Source organism: Podarcis filfolensis (assembly GCF_964270895.1).
Source record: "Podarcis filfolensis genome assembly, chromosome: 9".
Taxonomy (NCBI): Eukaryota; Metazoa; Chordata; class Lepidosauria; order Squamata; family Lacertidae; genus Podarcis; species Podarcis filfolensis.
Window position 1 is genome coordinate 3,204,710 of NC_139610.1, and position 22,934 is coordinate 3,227,643.

Consider the following 22,934-nt stretch of genomic DNA (forward strand, 5'->3'; position numbering starts at 1 on the left):
TGATCTCAGATAGTTTTTACTAATCCTAGTTCAAACAAACCAGAGTTTGGAGAACCAAGGTTAGTTTAAAATAGTATTATATAACTCTAGTTTCCTTTTATACAAATGATTAAGAGGGAAAAGGTTATAGCCCCTCGTTTTTCTCTTACACAAATGGGTAGTGAATGAAATACTTTATTGTTAAATCACTTAATCCCTAAACTGTCTCATCTTGAAACCTGCAAGAACAATTTCAGTTGTGAAGCTTTTGTTTTTCTCTTGGCTAAACATAATTTTAAAAGGACAAAAATAACTGACAGTGTAATAGATTCACAGTTAACCCACACATGACTTCAATGTCAAAGTTGCACATTAAAGATCACACACTGTGTACAAGAAAGAGCAATGAGAATTGCCTAATATTTAAGCTGAGCAGGGCAGGTTTACATACCTGTAAAGTCATACACACAGTGAGTATTACAAAGAAGAGGACCATCAAGCCAAACCCCCCAATCAGAAGAGGTCTGCGTCCGAGTCGTTCTATCACTAGGCCCTGAGGAAGAAAAAAAACCGTTTCTTATTTTCTAACAAAACCAGAGGTATCCTGGATTTATGTGGTCAACTCTTATAACTCCTCATGGATCAATCTAAGGGCAATGGGGATCCATGTCTCTCAGGGAATCCTAAAGACGCTAGGATTAGTCACTTGGATCACAATGCTATACAGTGGTACCTCGGGTTACATACGCTTCAGGTTGCATACGCTTCAGGTTACAGACTCCGCTAACCCAGAAATATTACCTTGGGTTAAGAACTTTGCTTCAGGATAAGAACAGAAATCGTGCAGCGGCGGCGCAGTGGCAGCGGGACACCCCATTACCTAAAGTGGCGCTTCAGGTTAAGAACAGTTTCAGGTTAAGAACGGACCTCCGGAATGAATTAAGTACGTAACCAGAGGTACCACTGTACTTTTTACAACACAAACAAAAACTCTCCAAACTGGAACATAGATAACTTTTTTCATATTCCAAGTGTTTTAACTTTCTATATATAAAATGTATGATTAGATCTGGTCTGCTGCATAAGCTGCACTGAAGTGGAATAATGGTTTGTGCCCACCATTTGCAACCAAATTAATATACCATTAAGTCACACTAACAACAGTATTAATATTCTAAATGGTGCTCACCACTGTTTTTCAGAGTGAATTTTCAGAGGCTCTACACACATGGAGCAATGAGGACCCACTTTCTATTACTTTGGCCATTAGGCACACAGTGTTTTTTTTTTATCTGCATGTTTTATATTAGAAACATTTAATTTACCCATGCATTCAGAGAAGTGTCATGAAAGCATAAGAGAATATTAGGGAGAGTGTCAGCAATTACGGGCATCGGAGCCTCTGCCAGGGGGTCAATTCACACATGCCTGCACATCACATACACAGAAAACCACATTACATTTTTGGCTGCATGGTAAGTTGGTTGCAAGTCCACTTTTAGTGGCCCCTGCAGCACACCCCTCTTATTAAGCATGTGTTCAAGCATTAATTAATTAAAAGTTGAATTAAACTGTGCAGCTTTTTCATTCCTTCTTGCTCCGATGCTCATGACCTCACATTCCATTTTTAGCTTTGCTGCTATGGGAACTTGCCTTCTGTCGGAACTGTATATAATATCAAAGACAACAAAGCAGCAGAATTTTCTGCATGGAAAGGACTAAAAAATGTCAACACAATCAATGGCATCGACTTCAGTGTTTGCTTTGCCTAGCTTTGCTCAGCTGCACTGATCTTACAATTTATTGACAGCAATGAATATGAATTATATTTATCAAGGCTGTTCCCAAGCAGGTCTAGTCAAATGAAGTGCAAAAGCAAGCATGCTTAGGACTTGGGTAATCACTGAGCAGCCCATTTGAATAAATTCATCAAGTTCATATACAAACATGGAATAGGTCGTTCTTGGATCTCGGCCCCCCCCACTCCACTTGGCGGCTGCAATCCTATGCACCCCGACAGATGAATGAAGCTCACATTTCATTTATTGTAGTTGCATAATCCGCCCCCCGCTAAAATGAATGAATTAAAAGTACCCAAGGTAAGCAAAGAGAGGTGGACCAGGACGGGGGCTGCTTCGCCTTTTGCCTGCCAGCTGTTTGTCTGCTCAAAATTGCTCCCTTGATCTGTTCCCCAGTGAGGGAACAGACAGAAGTCTCCACAACATCTTTCATCCTCAGGAAGAAAGCCAGCTGTGTGGCAGTTTTGATTGTGACATATTTGTAAATTACATGTACACTTTTATTTTTTAAAATATTTTTATTGAGTTTTCCACTTAAATCATATTCACATTTTGTTACATAATTCTATAACTTAATATATTATTCTGTAAGAGCAACGACCCCCCCCCCTCTTTCTGACTTCCACATACCTTTCTATATTCTTTGCATTTCTATAATCACTTACTTACCCTTTGTCAAATTATAATTTTTCACCTTATTATTGGTAAATCAGTTCCTTATGTTTACATTACAAAACATTTCACATTTCACCTACAAACGTTTTCAAATGCCTACAATTTTCTTGCGTATAAAGTATAAATTTGTTCTAGTAAATGTACACTTTTAAATATATGACATGATCCAACCAAATTCCATCACTTGCGTAGCATAGTCTTAGGCAGGCTTTCTGACAAGCAAGTCCCACCGTTTTCAGGATTGGAACTGTGAATGTCATGGATTTCAGTGCGGGAAAGTTATTCATATGCTTTTTAAATAAGTAAATGGGTCTGGACTGTGCATCCTTTTAACTGTATATGGCCCCTACATTTTAAAAGCAACTAGCTCTCAATGTTCATGGTCATTTTCTAACATGAGGCCTTTTGTACCACAGAAAACAATCTCTCTCTCTCTCTCTCTCTCTCTCTCTCCTCTCCCCCTTCCCCCCTCTTTCTCCTTTTGTGGTAACATAGGCTAAAATAAACATTGGCCTAAATTCAATACCAAGGAAAAGAACTAAGAGCAAAGACCAAGAACTAAACTTGCAATTCAAACTATAACATATTTATTCACTGTTTACCACCCCGCTACTCTTCTTCCCTGTACTGGATTTTAGATAGCAAGGTTCACAGTACTGATGAGATGACCCCCAGGACTCATTCCAACTCTACAGTTTTGTGATTCTATGAGATACACACATTAATGGTGCTATTTAAATAAATGAAAAACCAATACAGCAATAAACTAGATTAATCTAATTTATTGAGAACTCATAATGACTGCAGACCTGAAATTTCCTGCATCCCAACCTCTTAAAATATTGAGTAAGGTTGAATAAAGTTTATAAAACATAGCCCTTCTGTCTGCTTTTTACCTGAAAATGTCACATCAAATCTAAAGAGGAGGGAGCTAAAAGGATTCTACAGGGCGCAGAAGACACAGTACTTACGGAGAAAATGGCAGCCAAAATCTCAATCCCTCCTGTGCTTAAAGTAACATATGGGATTATTTCTGAACTTAGTCCAGCTCCCTTGAAAATCTCATTTGTGTAGAACCAAATCTGTAACAAGAAACCATTTTTTCAGTTATTTGATTTCAAAACGGTTTTTAGAATCTAATTAAAATGTAAGACTACATACATTTAATGCCTCAGTAATGATGGACTGGCCAAAGGATGCAAATTACTGTGTTGAGCATCTTGCCCAGTGACATCCAACCGGACGTTAACAGCACAACCCTATGCTCCAATTGTGCTGGAGCACTTTAATAAACCAAATTAGAAACATGCGACTGATTATAATATGTCGAGATTTTGTTGAACATTGTGGTGTTATATAAATACAATGAGCAGGGTATACCATTGCAACAATGGAAAACGTTATGGCAGCCTTCCACCCCACAAAAAAGAAAAGTGCTTTTCTGAGGAAAGAAATCTGAATTTCACACAATGTAGGAGCAGCAACAATTGCTCTCTAAAGTGATCGTCTGGAAAGTCCCTTGACTGTAAATTTAAAGAAGAAGAAATAGTATGTTGATATATTATTTTTCAGTTTACCCTAGTTGGGAGCTCAGGAAATAAGCAAATGGCTAAATCTGGAAAAAGAAATATGCAAACAACAGGAAAGTGTTATTGTTTGTGCTGCTTAACACTCTCAAAGCTCCTCCCTAACCCTAAACCTATGATTTATCACCCTCTTCCAACCTAGCCCACAAATTTTCAAAAAACTAACCTCTCCCAACTACCTAACCATTTAAGTTTGGTTCTTTTTGCAACTCTCCACCCTCAAAGGGATGCTCCCTCACAGCTTTTTCAAGAGTGCAGAACCCCACATGGAACGCACCAGTTCTACTGAGTCTTTAAACCTGAGTAATTCTTAGAGGGAATCAATACCACTTCATTTCTAGATTCCCCCCCCCCCACAAGAAGAAATCTTGCCATAATCCCAGATGTTCCCATTCTATTTCCAGTACTGCAAGTGCAGGACTGGGGGGGGGGGACCCTGCCTTGGTTATTTCACTGCACATGGCACTTTTCTATTTCTTGTAAGTATAATTATAAGAAGAGCTGTAAACTGAATAGATGACAAGATAATTCCATATCTTTTCTCAGTAAAGTATCCACAACAGGGAACAGAACAAGCCTGTCATTAGTACTGAAATCCTGCAGTTAGTAGAAAGCTATACTTTTTGTGGGATGTCTTTTGTAGGTTTATTGAAGGTATGATGAAGTGCGATTTTCATCTTATTCACAGCAGACAGCGAAGAATTTCTCAGTAACATCTAATTAACTCTTAGAAAGATACTTCAAAAAAAATGTTACAAATTGCTTTGGAAGGTGCAAAAGGTTTTCCTTTTTAAAAAGATAATACACCCATCATCTGACACAGAGTAATTTTCAAGTTATCCCTTAATTAGATGTGGTCATGCCATCATCCCAGGTAGCTTATTTAGAGAGCAACAGAATTCATTTGGGGTGTTTGATTTCCTCCACAGATGTCAGTCTCTGTGAAAGAATGTTTTCCATGTATTTCAAAGTGAAGTGATCCCATTTCATCTGAGCAACATGGACTGGGCAAATGCAATATATTGGGGCTGATGAAAAGAAGGCATTTACTGCAAGAATAACCTCCTGGATCAGGCCATTAGACCATCTGCTCCAGCATCCTGTTCTCACAGTGGCTGAAAGGAGGGAGATTGGCCAGCCAACAGCTGTTCTGGAATTGCTGGCAGAATAAGACTGAAATCAGGTTGTTAACTTAGTGATCTGACTTGGACTTGAATTTGCCCTTCAGGAAAGGTAAGGCATAAGCAGTGAAAAAGAACAAAGATTAAATATTGTAACAGGAAAAATGAGTTAGTGCATCTCTCTCACACTCAGTCACATACAAACACAACACAACACACCCCTACTTACCGGTACCTACAAACATTATTACTGAGCTGAAGACAATGGCATTGGTTCAGTAACTATGAGATCTATCCCCCCAGTATACTAGGAAACTTAGGAATGTGTTTTGAAGAATCGATGCATCACATTTTGCCTTATGTTGCTGCATCTTTCTTTAAAGTTCATAGCATGCAGATAAGGGGCTACATGGCATTGCACTTGTGCAACGATATCTGCTTTGGCCAATGGGACTTATCCTTCCACCCCTCCCCCTGCAGCCTCAAAGATCTGCTAGAAGGAGAAGAGGAATTATCCAGAGGACTGGGAGCTGCAGGAGATAAGGAGTGAGTAAAACGCCCATCACGCCCACAGGTGTAAAGTTGCCCAGTGCTACTTGCTGAATTAAATATTGTGTATCAATAAAAACGCTGATTATTTTCGGTAACAGTGCTAAATAGCAATGCTTCACTAACAAAACTAATACATGCAAATGTTGTTTATCACCGGTTTTGCTCTACCCTCTGATCCACTGAGGGGCTGGCAGGGGAATGATGGTGCTGGATTAAAGGCCCTCCCAGGCTGAGCCCAGGCTTTCAGGGGAAGGGGGCTTTGGTCTGAAAGAGGCATTGCAGGGGGCTGGGCTGGATGACCCTTGGGGTCCCTTCCAACTCTACAGTTCTATGATAGGACAAACCCTTCGTTTTGCCTTTCTAAAAGCCCTTCCATCCAGAGATTTGAGGCCGTCGCCAAAACATTCTAGAAATATTCTAGAAAGTTCTTGAAACATTGGAGCAAAACATAGAAATATATCTTTTACACATTATTTGCCGTCATCTCACTTACAGCATTAAGACCACAGAGTTGGTAGCAGGCCATGGTTACAATTACGGTGAGGATCTGCCATCGCTTACTGCTGTCACACAAAAGCTGAAAGATAGATGCTATCTGCATGTTTCTCTGCACGCGACTCTCTTCCAAAATGTCTTCTACTTCATACGACACATCAGATTTGCCAAGAAAGGTCTGAAATGCTGTAAACCCACAAGTCATATATTTGTTTAGAATGCAAATTGTGGTTGCGTTCAGACCAAGCAGACACAATGGATCAAAGAGTTAATTTGCATCAAACATTTCCTTTTTTTCTGGCTAAAAAAAATGGTTGTATAGATCTGCCTCCATGTAAATTATACCAGGCACTTCATATGAATTTGGTTCATCTCCTAGACTTTGTGTGCACTTGAGGTCCATGGGAACACAGATGTAGTGCTGAATATGGTATTGATTCAGCTTCTGGATACAAATAAGTTAAAAAACAACACACACCTACAAATACATGCTAGGATTATTACCCTGTAGATTTGGAGAATGCGAACCTGTAGGCATAGCCATTGCCTATTTAGATACTAATGTCACAATAAAGGTAAAGGTAAAGGGACCCCTGACCATTAGGTCTAGTCGTGACTGACTCTGGGGTTGCGGTGCTCATCTCGCTCTATAGGCCGAGGGAGCCGGCCTTTGTCTGCAGACAGCTTCCGGGTCATGTGGCCAGCATGACTAAGCCGCTTCTGGCAAACCAGAGCAGCGCACAGAAACGCCATTTACCTTCCCGCCGGAGCGGTACCTATTTATCTACTTGCACTTCGACGTGCTTTCGAACTGCTAGGTTGGCAAGAGCAGGGACCGAGCAACGGGAGCTCACCCCGTTGCGGGGATTTGAACCGCCGACCTTCTGATCTGCAAGTCCTAGGCTCTGTGGTTTAACCCACAGCGCCACCCGCGTCCCTGCAATGTCACAACAGAAAACAGTATTTTAAAACATAAAGCAATCCTCAAGTTAAACTCCATCATAAAAATTAAACCAAACCAGCAGAGCTAACAGTAAGTTGAAGGCCTTTCTGAGCTGTCCTGTCAACTGGTCACCTGAAAACATCCTAGGGATGAGGCCTGGCACACCCACTTAGCAAGGCATTCCATATGGCGGGGCCACCACCAAGAAAACCCTAGTTGCAGGAGACAAATACTTTGCATGAAACAGAGTCACATGGTGGAAAAGCAGATTGCAACTGCCTCGAGTGTTTTGATATTATGCAATTTTTGTAGGACTCTTGGAGTTAAACAAAGCAGACTGCAAAACGAAGGGATATTTGCACTTTCAGGGGAATTCCTGTCTTTCGAGGCAAACAGACAAATGATGAAAAACAAAAGCACAACACCTTTTTCTGCTGCTTTTGTGTCATGTCTTTCAAGCAGCAAAAAGCGAGGACTTTCCGGAAGAAAAGGCAGGACTGCCATTTGGATGAGTGATGGGACAATTATCATCCCAAATAGATAGGGCCACATGGATTCCTGCAAGAGACAAAGACAAAACAAAATGGAAAGGTAATGCTGGAAGAAAATAATGATCCAAATGTAATGAAGAAATAAACAGAAACATAGGGAACATTCATAATCCAGTAGAAGACGCTCCTAAATTCAATCCCTGCATCTATCTTTTTCTCCTTGGCTAGGAATATCTGCTTGATGACTTGGAAAGCCCCTGGCGGTCAGAATGCACCACACAGAGACCAACTGCCTATCTTGTATCAAGGCACTTATTTATAAGCCCAGGCTCTGGTGGTGTTTCCTCCGAGAGAGAATTCCAAAGAAGTGACACCACAAACAGCTGCTCTGGATGCGACCACTGATGTGACGCCATCAGTAGGGTTGCCACCTTTGGTCGGGCAAAATATGGGACAGGTTGAGGGGGGAATCGGGGAGCTAAAAATCACATTACCCGCCGCAGGCATGACTTCAAAGCAATCCATTACAAAGCCACTCGGGGTTTACATGGGTTTATTCAATGAATAAAAACAACAAAAGCACTATGATTTACAACTGTAAGAAAAATCCCCCCCCCACTCTCCACTGAATGGACAGACCGCACCCCCCATCTCTGTCTCTGACCCACTCCTTCCCGTGTGCCCATGCAAAAACTCTCTTTCCCGCTTTCCGACCCATCTGCTGCCGCCCTGCCCATGCAAAACTTCCACCATAGCAAACCAGTGCACAGCAACTTCCTGTGACCCTCCCTCTGCCCATGCAAAAACTCTCTCTCAAAATCCTCCTCCCAGCCCCACCCTACCCCACCCTCTGCCCCCTCCCCATGATAACTCTTAATCTCAGCGCTCCTCCTCTGCCCCACAAACTCCCACTCAGGCTCTGGCTCTCCTCCTCCCACTGGATCCACTCTCTGGATGTGCAGTTTGGAGGAGGAGGAGGAGACTGAATACGTGAAAAGATGTGTCATGTTTGAAGTCTGAACAGGACAGGGGACACTTTTCTTAAAAAAAAGAAAGGACATTTTTCTAGGGATGGGTAGCAACCCTATTCACCAGTCCTAAAAGTGTACAGGCATGGAAGGCTACTTTCCCCAAGATAGGGGAGCCCGCACACAGAGGAAACTGCCTTACACCGAGTCAGACCATGGCATCCATTTTGATCAATACTGTCTACGTCAGGCATGGCCAAAGTCCGTTTCGGGGGCCTAATCTGGCCCACCGGTCAGTTTAATCCAGCCCCTGTGGCAGTTTATTTCCTGGGGTAAAATCCCCCCAAAACCTCAACAACTCTAACCCTAAATCCTAAAAAAAAGGTTGGCCCTTTGGTCAGCCCTCACGGCCCTTCACTTCATCAAATCTGGCCCTCTTTGAAAAAAGTTTGGACACCACTGGTCTACGCTGACTGGCAGAGGGTCTCTGGGGTTTCAGACAGGGGTCTCCCCCATTCCTGTACGGAAAATGCCAGGGATTAAACTTTTGGATGCAAGGCTGATGCTCTGCCACGGAGCCCCTAGAATGGTGACTAGAAGCAATTGGATAAAAATAAAATTGGGAGAGCCGCTCTTTGCTGGAGGTGAGCACTAGAACTTTGCAGCGATCCAGCCTTGCTAATGTTACTAGCCCAGCAGCCCACCCCATCTGCTTTAACGCTTTGCAACACAGCAATAGCCACAGCACCCTTTCCGTTTATATAACCTTCTGTGTCTGAATGCCTGGAGGTTTATCTTAGCGAACAAAGCCTACGTGAAGGGCTATTTATATACCTGCCCAACTGCAGCTTCCACACACTTTCCAAGGGCAGCTGTGCAGAGAGTACATTGCAATATCTGAACCAAGGATGTCAACAGGATTTCCTGGGCCCAGGACACAGATGTGGATTGGGTCCTCCTCCCTTCTCTCGAAAGAGAACACAAATTTGCATAAAACTTTGAGTTGCATGCATTTTGTGTCATGTGCAAATCTGTTTCCTCTCTTGCGGGGGGGGGGGGGAGGGCCCCAGAAGAAATACACTACATCACAAGCAAAATCACATATCACATGAAATCATAGTTAAAAACTGTGGGAATGTTCAGGGATGCAGGAGAGGACATATTGTTTGATTATATTCTTTCCAACTTGGGTTAACAAGTTCCACAATTTAGCAGAGTAACATTCCCCCTTTTAAACTTGCACAGCGGATGCGTTTGCTCAGGCTCGCTAAAGCCTCTAAAATGCATTTTCCTTTCAGTAATTCCCCATTTAATCCCTCATAAAAAGATAGACACGACACAGTCTTCTATAAAAGTATAAAAAGAGTTTACTCACTCACATTCTGTTCACAATTGGATTCCAGAAGGCAGACTTAAGTTAGAAAAGTAATATACCTGTAAACTATCCCATAAGGAGACACCCCCTTTATCCTCTCTTGGCTGCAAGCCAAGAGAGCATCTTAGACTAAGCAGATGTTGCTTCTTTGATGAATGTGGTCAGAAAGAGAGATATGGCTGACCAGTCCTGCTCTTTTGTTACCCGGGCAGGTGAGGTCATGCCCACCTCCAGTCACATGCAGAGGAAGTCTGTCCCAGCCTAGGAGAAACAAGAAGTTCCGACTGGCTGGTCCAGACATCCCCTTTTATGTCCACTCTAGGGATGCTGTACTTGACTGCTGTCGTGTTTCACATCCCACAAAAACAAACTATGGTTTCATGTGCAGTGGTGCATGCTGCTCAAACGTTCTGGCTCTACCCCTCTCTGTTCCCGCCATGCTGCCAGAAAGCAAGCCAGTCCATCCTGTAATGCCAAAACCTGGGCTCATGGATTGTTTTAGCCAGATAAACCATGAGCTACTTCCTGGTGGCATGGGAAGCAGCAGAATCTCTGAACTCCAAGAAGGGTTGCTGCTGGTGTATTAACGCTAACCAACAGAACTTTGTGTCCATGCATCTGCAAACAATCTGGATACCTCCCAAACTGTCAACTGTCAGGTCACTTATCAGTGGCTTTTCAGATTGCATTTTACATCCCCACATTTGAAAAAGATGGGAGTTGGAGAAAATATAGAAAAAGGTCACCAACATGGTCAAGGGCTGGAGCAGAAGGAAAGGGGAAATTGTTTAGGATTTGCTTTACGGGGCATGGGGCAATAAAGCGGATATTAATTCTATAAATTAAGAGTGGAGTAGGGGGAGCAGGGAGAGATTCTTTTTTCTCCCACTTTTACAATAGTAGAACCAATCAAACTTAGTGGCAAGGAAGGTTCAGTGAAATATTACCTTCAAAAAACTTACTGGGTCAACTGCCACAATGTGGTCATAGAGGCAACTAAACAGTTTTAAAACAGATTAGGCAAATTGATAGAGGGTTGCTCTATTAACAGCCACAATGCTCTCTTAGTAACCATGTTAATGCTCTCTTAGTAACCATGTCAGTCAATTCATATATCTGACTTCAAGGACTGGTATATTGCCCACACTTCTCTGTCCAATAAATGTTAATAGAACTTGCATATAAATGAGTGAATTCACAGCACTGGTGGAGGACGAGGGGGGCGGGGGGAGGACCCTGCCCCCGGCAGTGCGATCCTGGTGGGGTTCCATCGCAGCTGCCCCCCTGCCCGTGCTGGGCGCCCTGCCCCCAGAACGTGCGCCAGCCCGCCCCCACCTGCTCTCCGCCCCCAGTGCTGGAGCATAAAGCTTCGCCCCTGATTCACAGCTGGTTTGAATATTGAAGATGCATTTTTTTTTCAACCCAATGATTTTTAAAAATATGATATAGACTTTTCTTTCTAATCAAGTACACAAGGGCCTATTTTCTTGAAAACAAAAAAATCCTGTGAATTTGATAGTATTACCCTAATAAATAAAGTACTCTATAGCTTATTTGGATAGCTTACTTTGATTTTGCAGCAGTAGTTTTACTTACTATTAAAATGCAGGAGTCTTTCTCCCATTCTTTTATTTGTTTCCTCCCCTTCTGACAGGTATTCTATATCACTTTTTAAAAATACTCAAATACTTCTACCAGTTTAATACATCTGAGACACAAATTAGAAATATGCTATAATTTCAGCAGTCTTTTATTTCTTTATCTAAGCAGTATTACTCATGTGTGACAGATTCAACAATCGGGCAAATTCATGCTATTCCATTTGCATAATTTCATCCTTTGCAAAGGCATAAAGTGGCAGCTGAATGTAAAACACTAAAAACGATGATTTGCCAGTGTCTGAAATGCAATACTTTCTCATTTGAAATCAAGACCCACTATTCATTTTCTTAGTAAAATATTCAAAATTGTGTATGTTAGAAAACCCCCAACTTGGTAAGACTTAGATGACACTGATCAACTTGAACTCATGTGTTGAAATTTGTGACTCCAAAGTTCATACTTAATAGTATCCCAATTATGCACTACTAAAAGGAAAGGAAAGGTCAAGGTTCAAGGTCTGCTATGACAGACATATAGCGTATGACAACCTTCCCTACCCTACTGGCAGTCCACAACATTCAGAGGGCATAAATCCCATCATCTCTGACCATTGGCCATGTTGATGGCAGCTGTGGTACCACAGCTGTTGATGGCAGCTGTGGAGGACAGCAGGTTGGAAAGGTTGATGCAGGACAAGGAATCTACCTGTGAGGGCCATATATATGCTGGTTCTCCCCATTCTGCCATATGCATGCACAATACACATAAAAAACAGGGCTGAGGGTGGGCTGACCACATGAATAGGCTGGGGCCACAAGGAGCAGCTTTCTCCCCCATCTGCATGATGTATCCAGGTTAAACCTCTTTAGTTTCTCCTATATGGTTGCTATATAGCCCAAGCACTGAGGTCCAGCACCGAGGGCCTTCTGGCGTTTCCCTCATTGTGAGAAGTGAAGTTACAGGGAACCAGGCAGAGGGCCTTCTCGGTAGTGGCGCCCGCCCTGTGGAACACCCTCCCATCAGGTGTCAAGGAAATAAGCAGCTATCTTATTTTTAAAAGACATCTGAAGGCAGCCCTGTTTAGGGAAGTTTTTAATATTTAATGCTGTATTGTTTTTAACACTTAAATGGTAGCCGCCCAGAGTGGCTGGGGAAACTCAGCCAGATGGGCGGGGTATAAATAATAAATTATTATTTTTATTATAATTATTCACTTATACAGTGGTACCTCTGGTTGCAGACACGATCCGTTCCGGGGTGCCGTTCACACCCCAAAAAGTCCGTAACCAGAGCGGCGCTTCTGTGCATGTGCGAAGCGTGATAGAGCACTTCTGCGTATGCGTGAACTGCGCAGAACGCTTCTGCACGTGCGGCGAAACCCGGAAGTAAACACTTCTGGGTTTGCCACATACTTAACCCAAAAAAAATGCAACATGAAGCATTCGCAAGAAGAGGTGGACTCTTCTTGGATGATGGACTCAAGGGCATCCTGATCAAATTTGCAGATGACACCAAACTGGGAGGGGTGGCTAACACCCCAGAGGACAGGATCACACTTCAAAATGACCTTGACAGATTAGAGAACTGGGCCAAAACAAACAAGATGAATTTTAACAGGGAGAAATGTAAAGTATTGCACTTGGGCAAAAAAAAAATGAGAGGCACAAATACAAGATGGGTGACACCTGGCTTGAGAGCAGTACATGTGAAAAGGATCTAGGAGTCTTGGTGGACCACAAACTTGACATGAGCCAACAGTGTGACGCGGCAGCTAAAAAAGCCAATGCAATTCTGGGCTGCATCAATAGGAGTATAGCATCTAGATCAAGGGAAGTAATAGTGCCACTGTATTCTGCTCTGGTCAGACCTCACCTGGAGTACTGTGTCCAGTTCTGGCACCACAGTTCAAGAAGGACACTAACAAACTGGAATGTGTCCAGAGGAGGGCAACCAAAATGGTCAAAGGCCTGGAAATGATGCCTTATGAGGAACGGCTAAGGGAGCTGGGCATGTTTAGCCTGGAGAAGAGGAGGTTAAGGGGTGATATGATAGCCATGTTCAAATATATAAAAGGATGTCACATAGAGGAGGGAGAAAGGTTGTTTTCTGCTGCTCCAGAGAAGCGGACACGGAGCAATGGATCCAAACTACAAGAAAGAAGATTCCACCTAAACATTAGGAAGAACCTCCTGACAGTAAGAGCTGTTCGACAGTGGAATTTGCTGCCAAGGAGTGTGGTGGAGTCTCCTTCTTTGGAGGTCTTTAAGCAGAGGCTTGACAACCATATGTCAGGAGTGCTCTGATGGTGTTTCCTGCTTGGCAGGGGGTTGGACTCGATGGCCCTTGTGGTCTCTTCCAACTCTATGATTCTATGATTCTAGGTATGACTGTACCTGGAGGTGGAAATAAGCGAAAGCACATTGCCAGCGGTTGCCCTCCAAGAGCCCGCAAAATGTTTATTTTAGTGACTTATTTCAAAATGAAGCCGTTTACATAATGATCTCTCACAAAGCGTTGCGAGCTTTTGCATCTCTCTCTGTGTGTGTATCACAACATTTTTTTAAAAAACCTTTAAAAGCAATACCGTACAGACCTTTCCTTAAATTGACTGGCTACGTGTCAAAAGAGCCGTTCTTCCCTCATTCTTCGCAGGCTAAAGAGCCATGTCATCTCAGGCTCTCTTTCAGGTCCACTGACCTTCCTTCAGTAAACATTGCTCTACAGCTTTCCCCCTCTGGCTTAGAAACGGTGAAAAACTGCTGATACTTCCCTCTGTGCTGCCTGCTTATGTGCAATGGGGGGGGGGGGGGAGAGAAGCTGATGTTGAGGCATGGATTAGCAGCAACTGGGAGGTCAGCCCTCTGCCCAACTAAGGTCCCTGAACTAAGATTCAGTGATTTTTGTGGGGCTCAGGATCAATGTTGCAGGCTACATTGATGGGCCAGTGGCATTGGGTCTCCCTTGTCGCTCCCACAGCCTATGCAAACCTGAGAAAAATGGGATGGAAACATATTGTTTTCTTTTGATACTGAAAATCAAGATAGCATGTTAGGATGGCACTAAATTACTAGAAAATTGGGAGCAGGGGAGGAATATTTGTTGAGTTTTTCATTTTTCTGTTCATATTTATTATTAATTGGGTGAATACAGAAGATCATTTGACCTGTTGCATGAGAACGTAAGAGCTCCGAGGTCAAGCCAGAGGCCCATTTAATCTTGTACCCTGTTCTCAGAGTGACCAGCCAGGGGGAAGCCAGGGGGCAGGATCTTTGTGCCACAGCAACACTCTCCCCAACTGATTCCCAGTGAATGTCGCCTCTGACAATGGCTAATAGCAACAGATCTTCCACAAATTTGTCCTGTTTAAAAGCCACCCGAATTGCCAGTGGCCAATCGCTACCAGGGCAGGTCTGAACCCTACATGAAATTTTCATTACCTCTTGTCAATATAATGCAAGGAGAAAGAAAGAAAGAAAGAAAGAAAGAAAGAAAGAAAGAAAGAAAGAAAGAAAGTCCAATGATTCTTGGCACCTCATACATTTAGTACAGTGGTACCTTGGGTTAAGTACTTAATTCGTTCCGGAGGTCTGTACTTAACCTGAAACTGTTCTTAACCTGAAGCACCACTTTAGCTAACGGGGCCTCCTGCTGCCGTTAGAGCACGATTTCTGTTCTTATCCTGAAGCAAAGTTCTTAACCTGAAGCACTATTTCTGGGTTAGCGGAGTGTGTAACCTGAAGCGTATGTAACCCGAGGTACCACTGTTCAAGTGTTTTAAGGTTCCACAGGCTTATCTGTGATTGTTTTTTTGACACAACAGGCTAACATGGTTAATCTTCTGGAGCCATTTAGCTCATTAATTGCTTTTTGCACCCTCATTCTTATGCGTCTGGTAAAAATGCAATGTTGCCAATTACCTAACGGCAATTTACTCCACCCTTCCGGAGTGCAAACTGCCACCAGCACTCTCAACTGAATGGCATTTTGACAGAGACATCAACCTTGGTTAAGGCTAACCAGGGAGTCCTGCTTAACCCAGGCTCTGAAATCAGAAATGGAAGCCATTTCGTGGAGGTTTTCTCCTGCGCCTCCTTCCAAGATGTAGCTTTAATTCTACAAACATGCCCTTAAGCGTTAATAGGCTTCCTGCTCCATTACGCTGCACTATGCTACAAATGACTTTTGCTGATGCCCTATTGCTTAACCGATTGCTGTACTGGGCATGTGTGAGTCAAGTTTTCCTCCAACCCCGAGATTCTGCACCTCGTTCTACAACCTTCTTGAGTTATTGGCATAAACATGAAAAATGTCTGCTCTCTGCTTGTGGGTCAAATTCAGGCAGGCTAGAGCAGGGGTCAGCAAACCTTTACAGCAGGGGGCCGGTCCACTGTCCCTCAGACCTTGTGGGGGGGCAGACTATATTTCGGAGGGAAAAATGAACAAACTCCTATGCCCCACAAATAGTCCAGAGATGCATTTTAAATAAAAGGACACATTCTACTCATGTAAAAACATGCTGACCATCCGCGGACTGGATTTAGAAGGCAATTGGGCTGGATCCGGCCCCTGGGCCTTAGTTTGCCTACCCATGGGCTAGAGGGTCAAAGTCGCCGCACAGCAGACTGGGGGAGCAGGAAGGACTACCTATAATTTCCATTGAAGAGGCAGCTAATAGTAGGAGCAAGAGTTTGTAGGGCTGGGTGATATCTGGTTTTCAGCATCATGAAATATCACCAGCTAAACATTGTGATATACTGATATATCATGATGTCTGAAATAAGGATGGAGCTATAGAGGCATTGGCTGGCTTCACAGTTTTTCCTGCATCGTGATTTTTGAATAGCACACACACACATATAATGATCCCCAATGTATTGCCAGGTCAAAAATTAGGAAACCAGTATCACGATATGGACTTCAGACTGGCATTGGAGGATATATTGCTGTTTCACCCAGCCCTAGCAGTTAGCTCTCAAAGCTATATTATTCACCATTTATCTCTACTAGTCTGTCTTTCTACATCTTGCCTGTGTGTTTCCCTTCACTAACACTGTCTCCAATCATACTGTGTTTTACTTTGTTGGAAGCCACCCAGGGGAGCCAGGGGAACCCATTAAGATGGACGGCATATAAATAATAAATTGTTATTATTATTATTGTTATTATTTTCCCCCTTTCCCAGGGCTGAGTAGCCACCTGTGGCATTCAGTATGCATTCTAGCTGAGCTTGTAATATTGTGGTTCTAAACAACTCTCAAGCATTTGGGAGACCCTCGTGAGTCATGACTTTCCCCTGTCAACTTTCTGCTTCTCAGTCCCCTCACATTTGGTATCTAAAAACTCTTTGGGATTTTCTTGGCAATTGCCTACCCTCATGCAACTATGATAGGGCTACAGACACTGTTTCCAACTGGTTCAACAGCACCTACATCACGTACCAGGTCCTGAGCTCCACTAAGATTATGTCAAGAGTTACCCACAGTCTTTTAGTGAGACAGCCTTTACAACTCCTTGCCTATTGACTTTAGCCAGGTATGTTTGGTGTACTCGCCTCAGCACCTGCTAAACCCTTTTTTGTTTAGGCAACCTACCTAGACATGTGAAGATGACATGCATTTTAATCTCTAATTTTAGTTCATAATGTATATGTTAGCTTTTGATTTTATACAGAATTGTATTTTTAAACAAACAAACTTATTTCTACCCTTGACCAAAAAAGCAGTGCAGTTTTGAAATTAAAATCAATGAAGTTTTGAAAGAGTTGGAAAATGGCACCCAACTGCATACCAACATAGACAAAAACCTGCCCTTCCATCTCTGGAACCATAATGCAAAATTTGGTTATGATATCTTAAGAGGGGTCCTCTTAAACACACAGTGAACAAACAGCTTTCCAGAATATATGGGTTTGTATTCAGAATAGACTTGCTCACATTTGTGTTATTCATATCTATTAAACTCAGTGAGGACTCTTAGTAGGACTAGCATTGAATATCACCCATTGTTAATTTTTGCTAACCTGCTTAGAGGCTTTATTTACAATTAAGCAGTATACAAATCCTGTTCAATACATAATGTGGTTGACCTCCAAAATCTCCCCACATTCCAGAACAGTTACCCCGCTGCCCCCAGCCAACAAATTACGCCAGCCCGAACATTCTCCTTGGTTGCAAACTGCAACTTCTACACTTTTTGCCTGGCTAAGGAATGAGTTGAAGTAGCTGCAGAGGTTTGCAGGAGAGTCCCCTTGTCCTTCAAGGGCATAGCTTGCTAGCTGTGAAGATGAAGAATCTGAGCAAAGCACGAAAAGGATGCTGTGGCTGCAGAGAGGACCTCAAAGCCCCTAATAAAAGCCTCCTCTTTGGGGGGACTGTCTTGCCTTGAAGCAAGGAGCTGCATTTAACAGATTGTTTTTGATCCCTTTCAACTTCACATCCCGTTTCAGATGTCTGCCTAGGGCGCCACTTAATCTCAAGCTGCCTCACGCTTTTTTACCCATTCCAGTTCCATGCATCTGCTATATATGGACACTAAAGATCAATGCCGGAATAAATGAATAAAGAATAACATATTGAGATAAAAAAACTGCTCAACGTATCAGATGCATTTACTCAGAGCAATATCGCCATCATGTGGTCATAACGCCTGTTATCCGTTGCAGTCTGAAGTTAGGCTTGCTATATCCAAGACCTGTGGGCTCTTCCAGAAGGGCAACTCATAGCCTGATTCAGACGTTTGTTGCACTTCAACTGCTTTCCACACTTATCATTTATAGTTGGCTGGAATAGTTGCTGTTTGCTCCAAAGGTTTTAAGGGCGAATTTGCAGCTGATGACCTGCACCTTCGGTCACATGCCACTGTTACTGGGGTTTCCCTTTCCATGCTAATGGCCGGTTGCACCCAAACTGAGAAAAGTTCTGCGGCCGCTGTCACACCCCTTATGCGCCCTCATGTTCCTCAAGTCAGTAAATATTGAACTTATGAGCACATGCATGGGGATAGCTCTTTTGCAGCTTTCTTATTTACTGTTTGCCTAGTATTGCAGAATTCTATCCTTGTGGGAGTTTGGAAAAGAGGAACTATGTGTCTGTCTGGGCTATGGAGAATCTGGTTATTGGGGGGAAAATTTGTCTGCAGCTAAGGACTGTTGTCATGGACAATACTTTGTCTTGAGTGCTGTCTGGTGTATCTCCCCCCTGAGCTGAGCGTGCCCCGGGATTCCTGCATTGCAAAGGGGTTGGGACCAGATGACTCCCAGCTGCGCTTCCAACTGTACAATTCTAGGATTCTAACTCAGCTTCATTACGACAGTAAAAGTGCATTTCAGAATATTACAGACCTTCCCAAATATCTCCGGTAGTCCTAAAACTTGTCCACTGAAGACACCGACGCAGATGAGGATTGCTGTAATTTGTCCTAACGAACCACGGATCTGTTTGGGTGAAATTTCACTCAAATACATAGGGAGGGCACTCAGAGATACACCTGTGAAAGGGGGCAGAGATAAAAGACAGCTTTTCGGTAAAAGAAGTTTAAAATCTAAAACATTATCAAGCATTGTTAAAGCTACTATCTTCATATAGGTATGTAGGAAGATATGAAGCACATTATATATTTTTAGCAGCATTTAATATGATTTTTTCCACTATTTTTTATTCATATGCAGAAGCATTTACCAGCAAAGTAACCCATGTGTTCCTAAAGAACTATATAAGCAAAATTAGAAAACTTTCCGATATTTTTAGAAAGTGTAAGAAGCCACTATTCAAATTTAGTTATGGAGGCCAACCTTTGCATACTGTGTTGTATACTCTGCTGTAACCAGGCCATAATTTGCAGAAGACATTTTTCTCAGTTCTCCTGGAAGTGCTCATTCATCAGAGCACTTTAGGTCTTTGCAAAATGTTCACAAAAAAGATTGCAGTGCCCTGGATATAATATTATGAGGTTCTTCTTGAGATCAGGAAATCCCACGCAAGGGATAAGCAGAGAAATCAGCTAACCTGCTCTGTTTTGAGAAGGATTACAACGTTCTGGTGACTGATATATCCTCTGCCAAGAAAATGCATCCCGCAGCCTGGCTCTTGCTGATACATTCTATTTTTAAGCAATTGGGGTCTCTGACCCTTCTTCAGTCTCGGCAAGTTCAACTGAAATATCAGGCTCTGGGTAACAGGGATTGCTCAGAATATACTTGGCATGCAAATGCAACAAATACAAAATCATACCTCCATCAATGCCCATTATGAATCGGCCCAGAATAATCATTTCGAGGACTCCTGCCAGTTGAGAGAATGCCATCAACAAGGCAGCCACAATGGCAAACACATTATTTAGCAGCAGGGTACGCTTCCTAAGAGAAAACAACATTACATGTTTGCAGCATCAGATAAACAGCAGCTTTTCACATACACAGTCAACTACATTTGTGATTAAAATACTTCAGTAGCAATTGCAAACAAGACAGAAGTCAAAGGTGGCCTGCTTCATGCAATATACCAAAGATGCACTAAACAGGCATTCTTCACTGAATCAATGGGCAAGGGCATAGCAAGGGTGAAACTACATGCTGCAAGAAACACCAGTCACTTGGCAAAATGGTGGCCTTATGCCAGGTCCTTCCCTCACCCTCTGGAACATCTACTGCACCTAGAACAAGTCTTATGACACCAATCTGTGTATTTCTCCACACTGCCATCACTGGCATCTCTTGCATGGGAGGAGAAAACACATGGCACAAGGATATCTGGATGAGGTAATGGTGGACTCAAGAGATCGTGGGCAAGCTCAACACAGGACAGCCATTTTGGGTGGCAGCCCCATGTAGTGCATTGTTGTGCCTTTAAAGACACAGCTGGTTCTTAAATGCAAGGCAGCTGCACTTATGGCCTCCAGGAACTATTCAAACACAGGCACTGAAACGGCTGAAAAAAACCATGCACTTCAAAGATACCCTTATGTGGCTAACAAAGTACATAACATGAAGTACGGTTTGGCCCTTTGTGAACATACTCCAATGTGCATGTTTATTAACTTAGATGGAAAGGTGCAGAAAGCCATCCGTCACTGATAGATCAATTGGGGGTCAGAAATCCTTGCTAATCTACTTCAAAATCACCTGTAGATTCCAGTGTACCTTCTGTCCACGACTGACTACAAAGATATGAGTACTTCAGTACCAGATTGAGGACGTAGGATGTATGGTTTTAGATCTAGACAGTTTCTTGGAAACAACTCTTCTTCCTTTATCACTATGTGCATAATTTGTCACCGTGCTGTCTGACAGGCTCACCACTATGTTGGATATCGAACTGGAAATGCTGTCAAGAAAAGACCTGGATAGAAAATCTCTCACTACGACTCATCTAGGCGTTTGGAAACCCCGATGTTATGCAGGTGCATCCATCAGAGAAACCGTACTGGCTATTGTTCCCTGTTGATTTAAGTGGCTAATCCAGGTTTGTTGTCGCATCATGTGTGAAATGGCCTCACTCGCTATCTGAACAGGGGATGCAGATCACATGCTATGCATTCAGAAGGTTTAATCCTGGCATATCCAGACACAGTGTTTAACTTTGTTAAACTAGATCAAGTCTCTCTGATTCAGCTGAAGGCCGCTTCATATATTCGCATGACACATTTTTAAAGGTGATTTTCTGATGTTCCAATAGGGAAGTGGCCAACTGAGCATCTTCTCACAGACACACACACAATATGACAACGTTCAGTGCAGTATGAAAAATACAGCACAAAACATGCAGCTTTCAACTTTTGGGTTATTGGTAACATTTAAATGATAAAAAGTAGCTCATTAATAAGAACAAATATCAAAGAAGCAGCGTGACCATATAGAAGGGGGAACCCTTCCATTTCAATTTTTTAAAAACCTCATTCATTTCTTCATATAAGTTATTACTTGGTGTTAATGTAACCATAACTATTTGATCTTGGGAAGTACCTACATTACATTTTAAAGGCAAGAGTCTTGCATATAGAGTTCTGAAGTAAAAAGAAGCACAAAGTAGAGAAAAGCATTTGTTTTTCTTGCTTTTGAGTCATCATATTACAAAAGAAAAGAAAAGGAAATCACAAGACACATTTATTTGCTTACCGGCCAAAATACTTGACAGCTGGAGTAACAATTAAAGCCCCCACAAGCCCACCAATGGCAAAAATAGAAACAGATATAGTCCAGAGCAGGTTAACCGTTTCTTCTGGTATGGACTGGTTATATCTTCTTTCCCAAGTTTCATTGTAAAACTTCTTTACAAACTACAAACAACAACATTTAAAGTGATTAGAACCATGATGTCCAGTACAGATTAATATCATTTGAAATCTACCATTTAAAATTTTAAGTCAGGTTTATTTAAACTGATACTTTCGTTTTTAAAAATTTCAAGTTATATTTTGTGTCCTTAAAAACAACAACTAAAACCTGAACTTAATACAAATATATTGGTGCACACAATCAATGAGCACAGGGCATAGATGGAGGGCTCTTTCCACATGACCAAGAATCCTGCCAAACGAAAAGTCTGGAGACACTAATGAAGACGGACACTACGTGTGTTCTGATGACTGACATTTTGCCAGCTCTTATTAACTGTATTGAGATTGTGCTTTTTTCTACAACGTTTAATGGAAGCAGTTTCTGAAGGCTGATCCTTGAGCAATAACATGCCAGAGCTCTTTGTGAAGCTGCCAGTTATCTTGCGTTTAACGTTAACAATATAGTCCAATATTATAGTAAAACATTTATACTAATGAATGATCCTGGCAACGCACCCAGGGTGGCAAACCAAACAGCCATTTACAATAGCATGGTGCTATTTGCTATTTTGTGGTATTTCATGAAACTCACAAGCTCCATACTGAAAATTAACAAATCACGACTTTTATGAGCTCCCGATGTTTGAAACTTCTGTGCCCTAAGAGCAATGCTGATTGTATCATTCCCACTGCTTGAAGGTTATATTCTTAAAATTGTTCCAAAATAACACCCAGAATGTGCTGATAGGGGTTATGTAATTACCTGGAACTGCCTGGGGCAAAAAAAAAACCAGGTTGGCAAAGGCTGCCCTTGGGAGCGGCTTGAACAAATACTTTTGGGTGCCCGCATTTCACTTCCAGACAGAAAAGCTCTCATCCCCTCAGGTTGCTACTGGAGGGAATGGTGCTGCTGTTGGTAGCATGATGAAAGTACTGTACAGTAAAAGTACCTGTTTCTTACAGCCACCTAACCTGCCACAATTCTACAGGAGAAGGGCCGAATATATCACCTGCTGAATGTACTACTGCCAATGTTTACTGGATAAACTGCTGAAGCATGTAATGGATTTCACCAG

The 22,934-nt window shown here is 42.4% G+C and overlaps 1 protein-coding gene and 2 long non-coding RNA genes across 5 annotated transcripts in view; 1 reads left to right on the plus strand and 2 right to left on the minus strand.

Annotated features, from left to right (window-relative positions):
* Window positions 1-22,934, plus strand: part of LOC310770353 — a 571,729-nt gene that overhangs the window by 494,259 nt on the left and 54,536 nt on the right. The window lies entirely within an intron of this gene.
* Window positions 1-22,934, minus strand: part of LOC310770307 — a 473,978-nt gene that overhangs the window by 16,379 nt on the left and 434,665 nt on the right. The window lies entirely within an intron of this gene.
* The window catches only part of SLC2A9 (solute carrier family 2 member 9), an 85,355-nt gene that overhangs the window by 16,379 nt on the left and 46,042 nt on the right, over window positions 1-22,934 (minus strand). For all 3 annotated transcript variants that reach the window (XM_083630512.1, XM_083630511.1, XM_083630513.1), the window contains 7 exons: window positions 21,698-21,858; window positions 19,815-19,939; window positions 18,926-19,071; window positions 7,576-7,708; window positions 6,206-6,393; window positions 3,425-3,535; window positions 431-532 (listed from right to left, as the gene is read on the minus strand). In XM_083630512.1, the coding sequence (XP_083486638.1) occupies window positions 431-532; window positions 3,425-3,535; window positions 6,206-6,393; window positions 7,576-7,708; window positions 18,926-19,071; window positions 19,815-19,939; window positions 21,698-21,858 (966 nt within the window). The remainder of the gene's footprint in view (window positions 1-430; window positions 533-3,424; window positions 3,536-6,205; window positions 6,394-7,575; window positions 7,709-18,925; window positions 19,072-19,814; window positions 19,940-21,697; window positions 21,859-22,934) is intronic.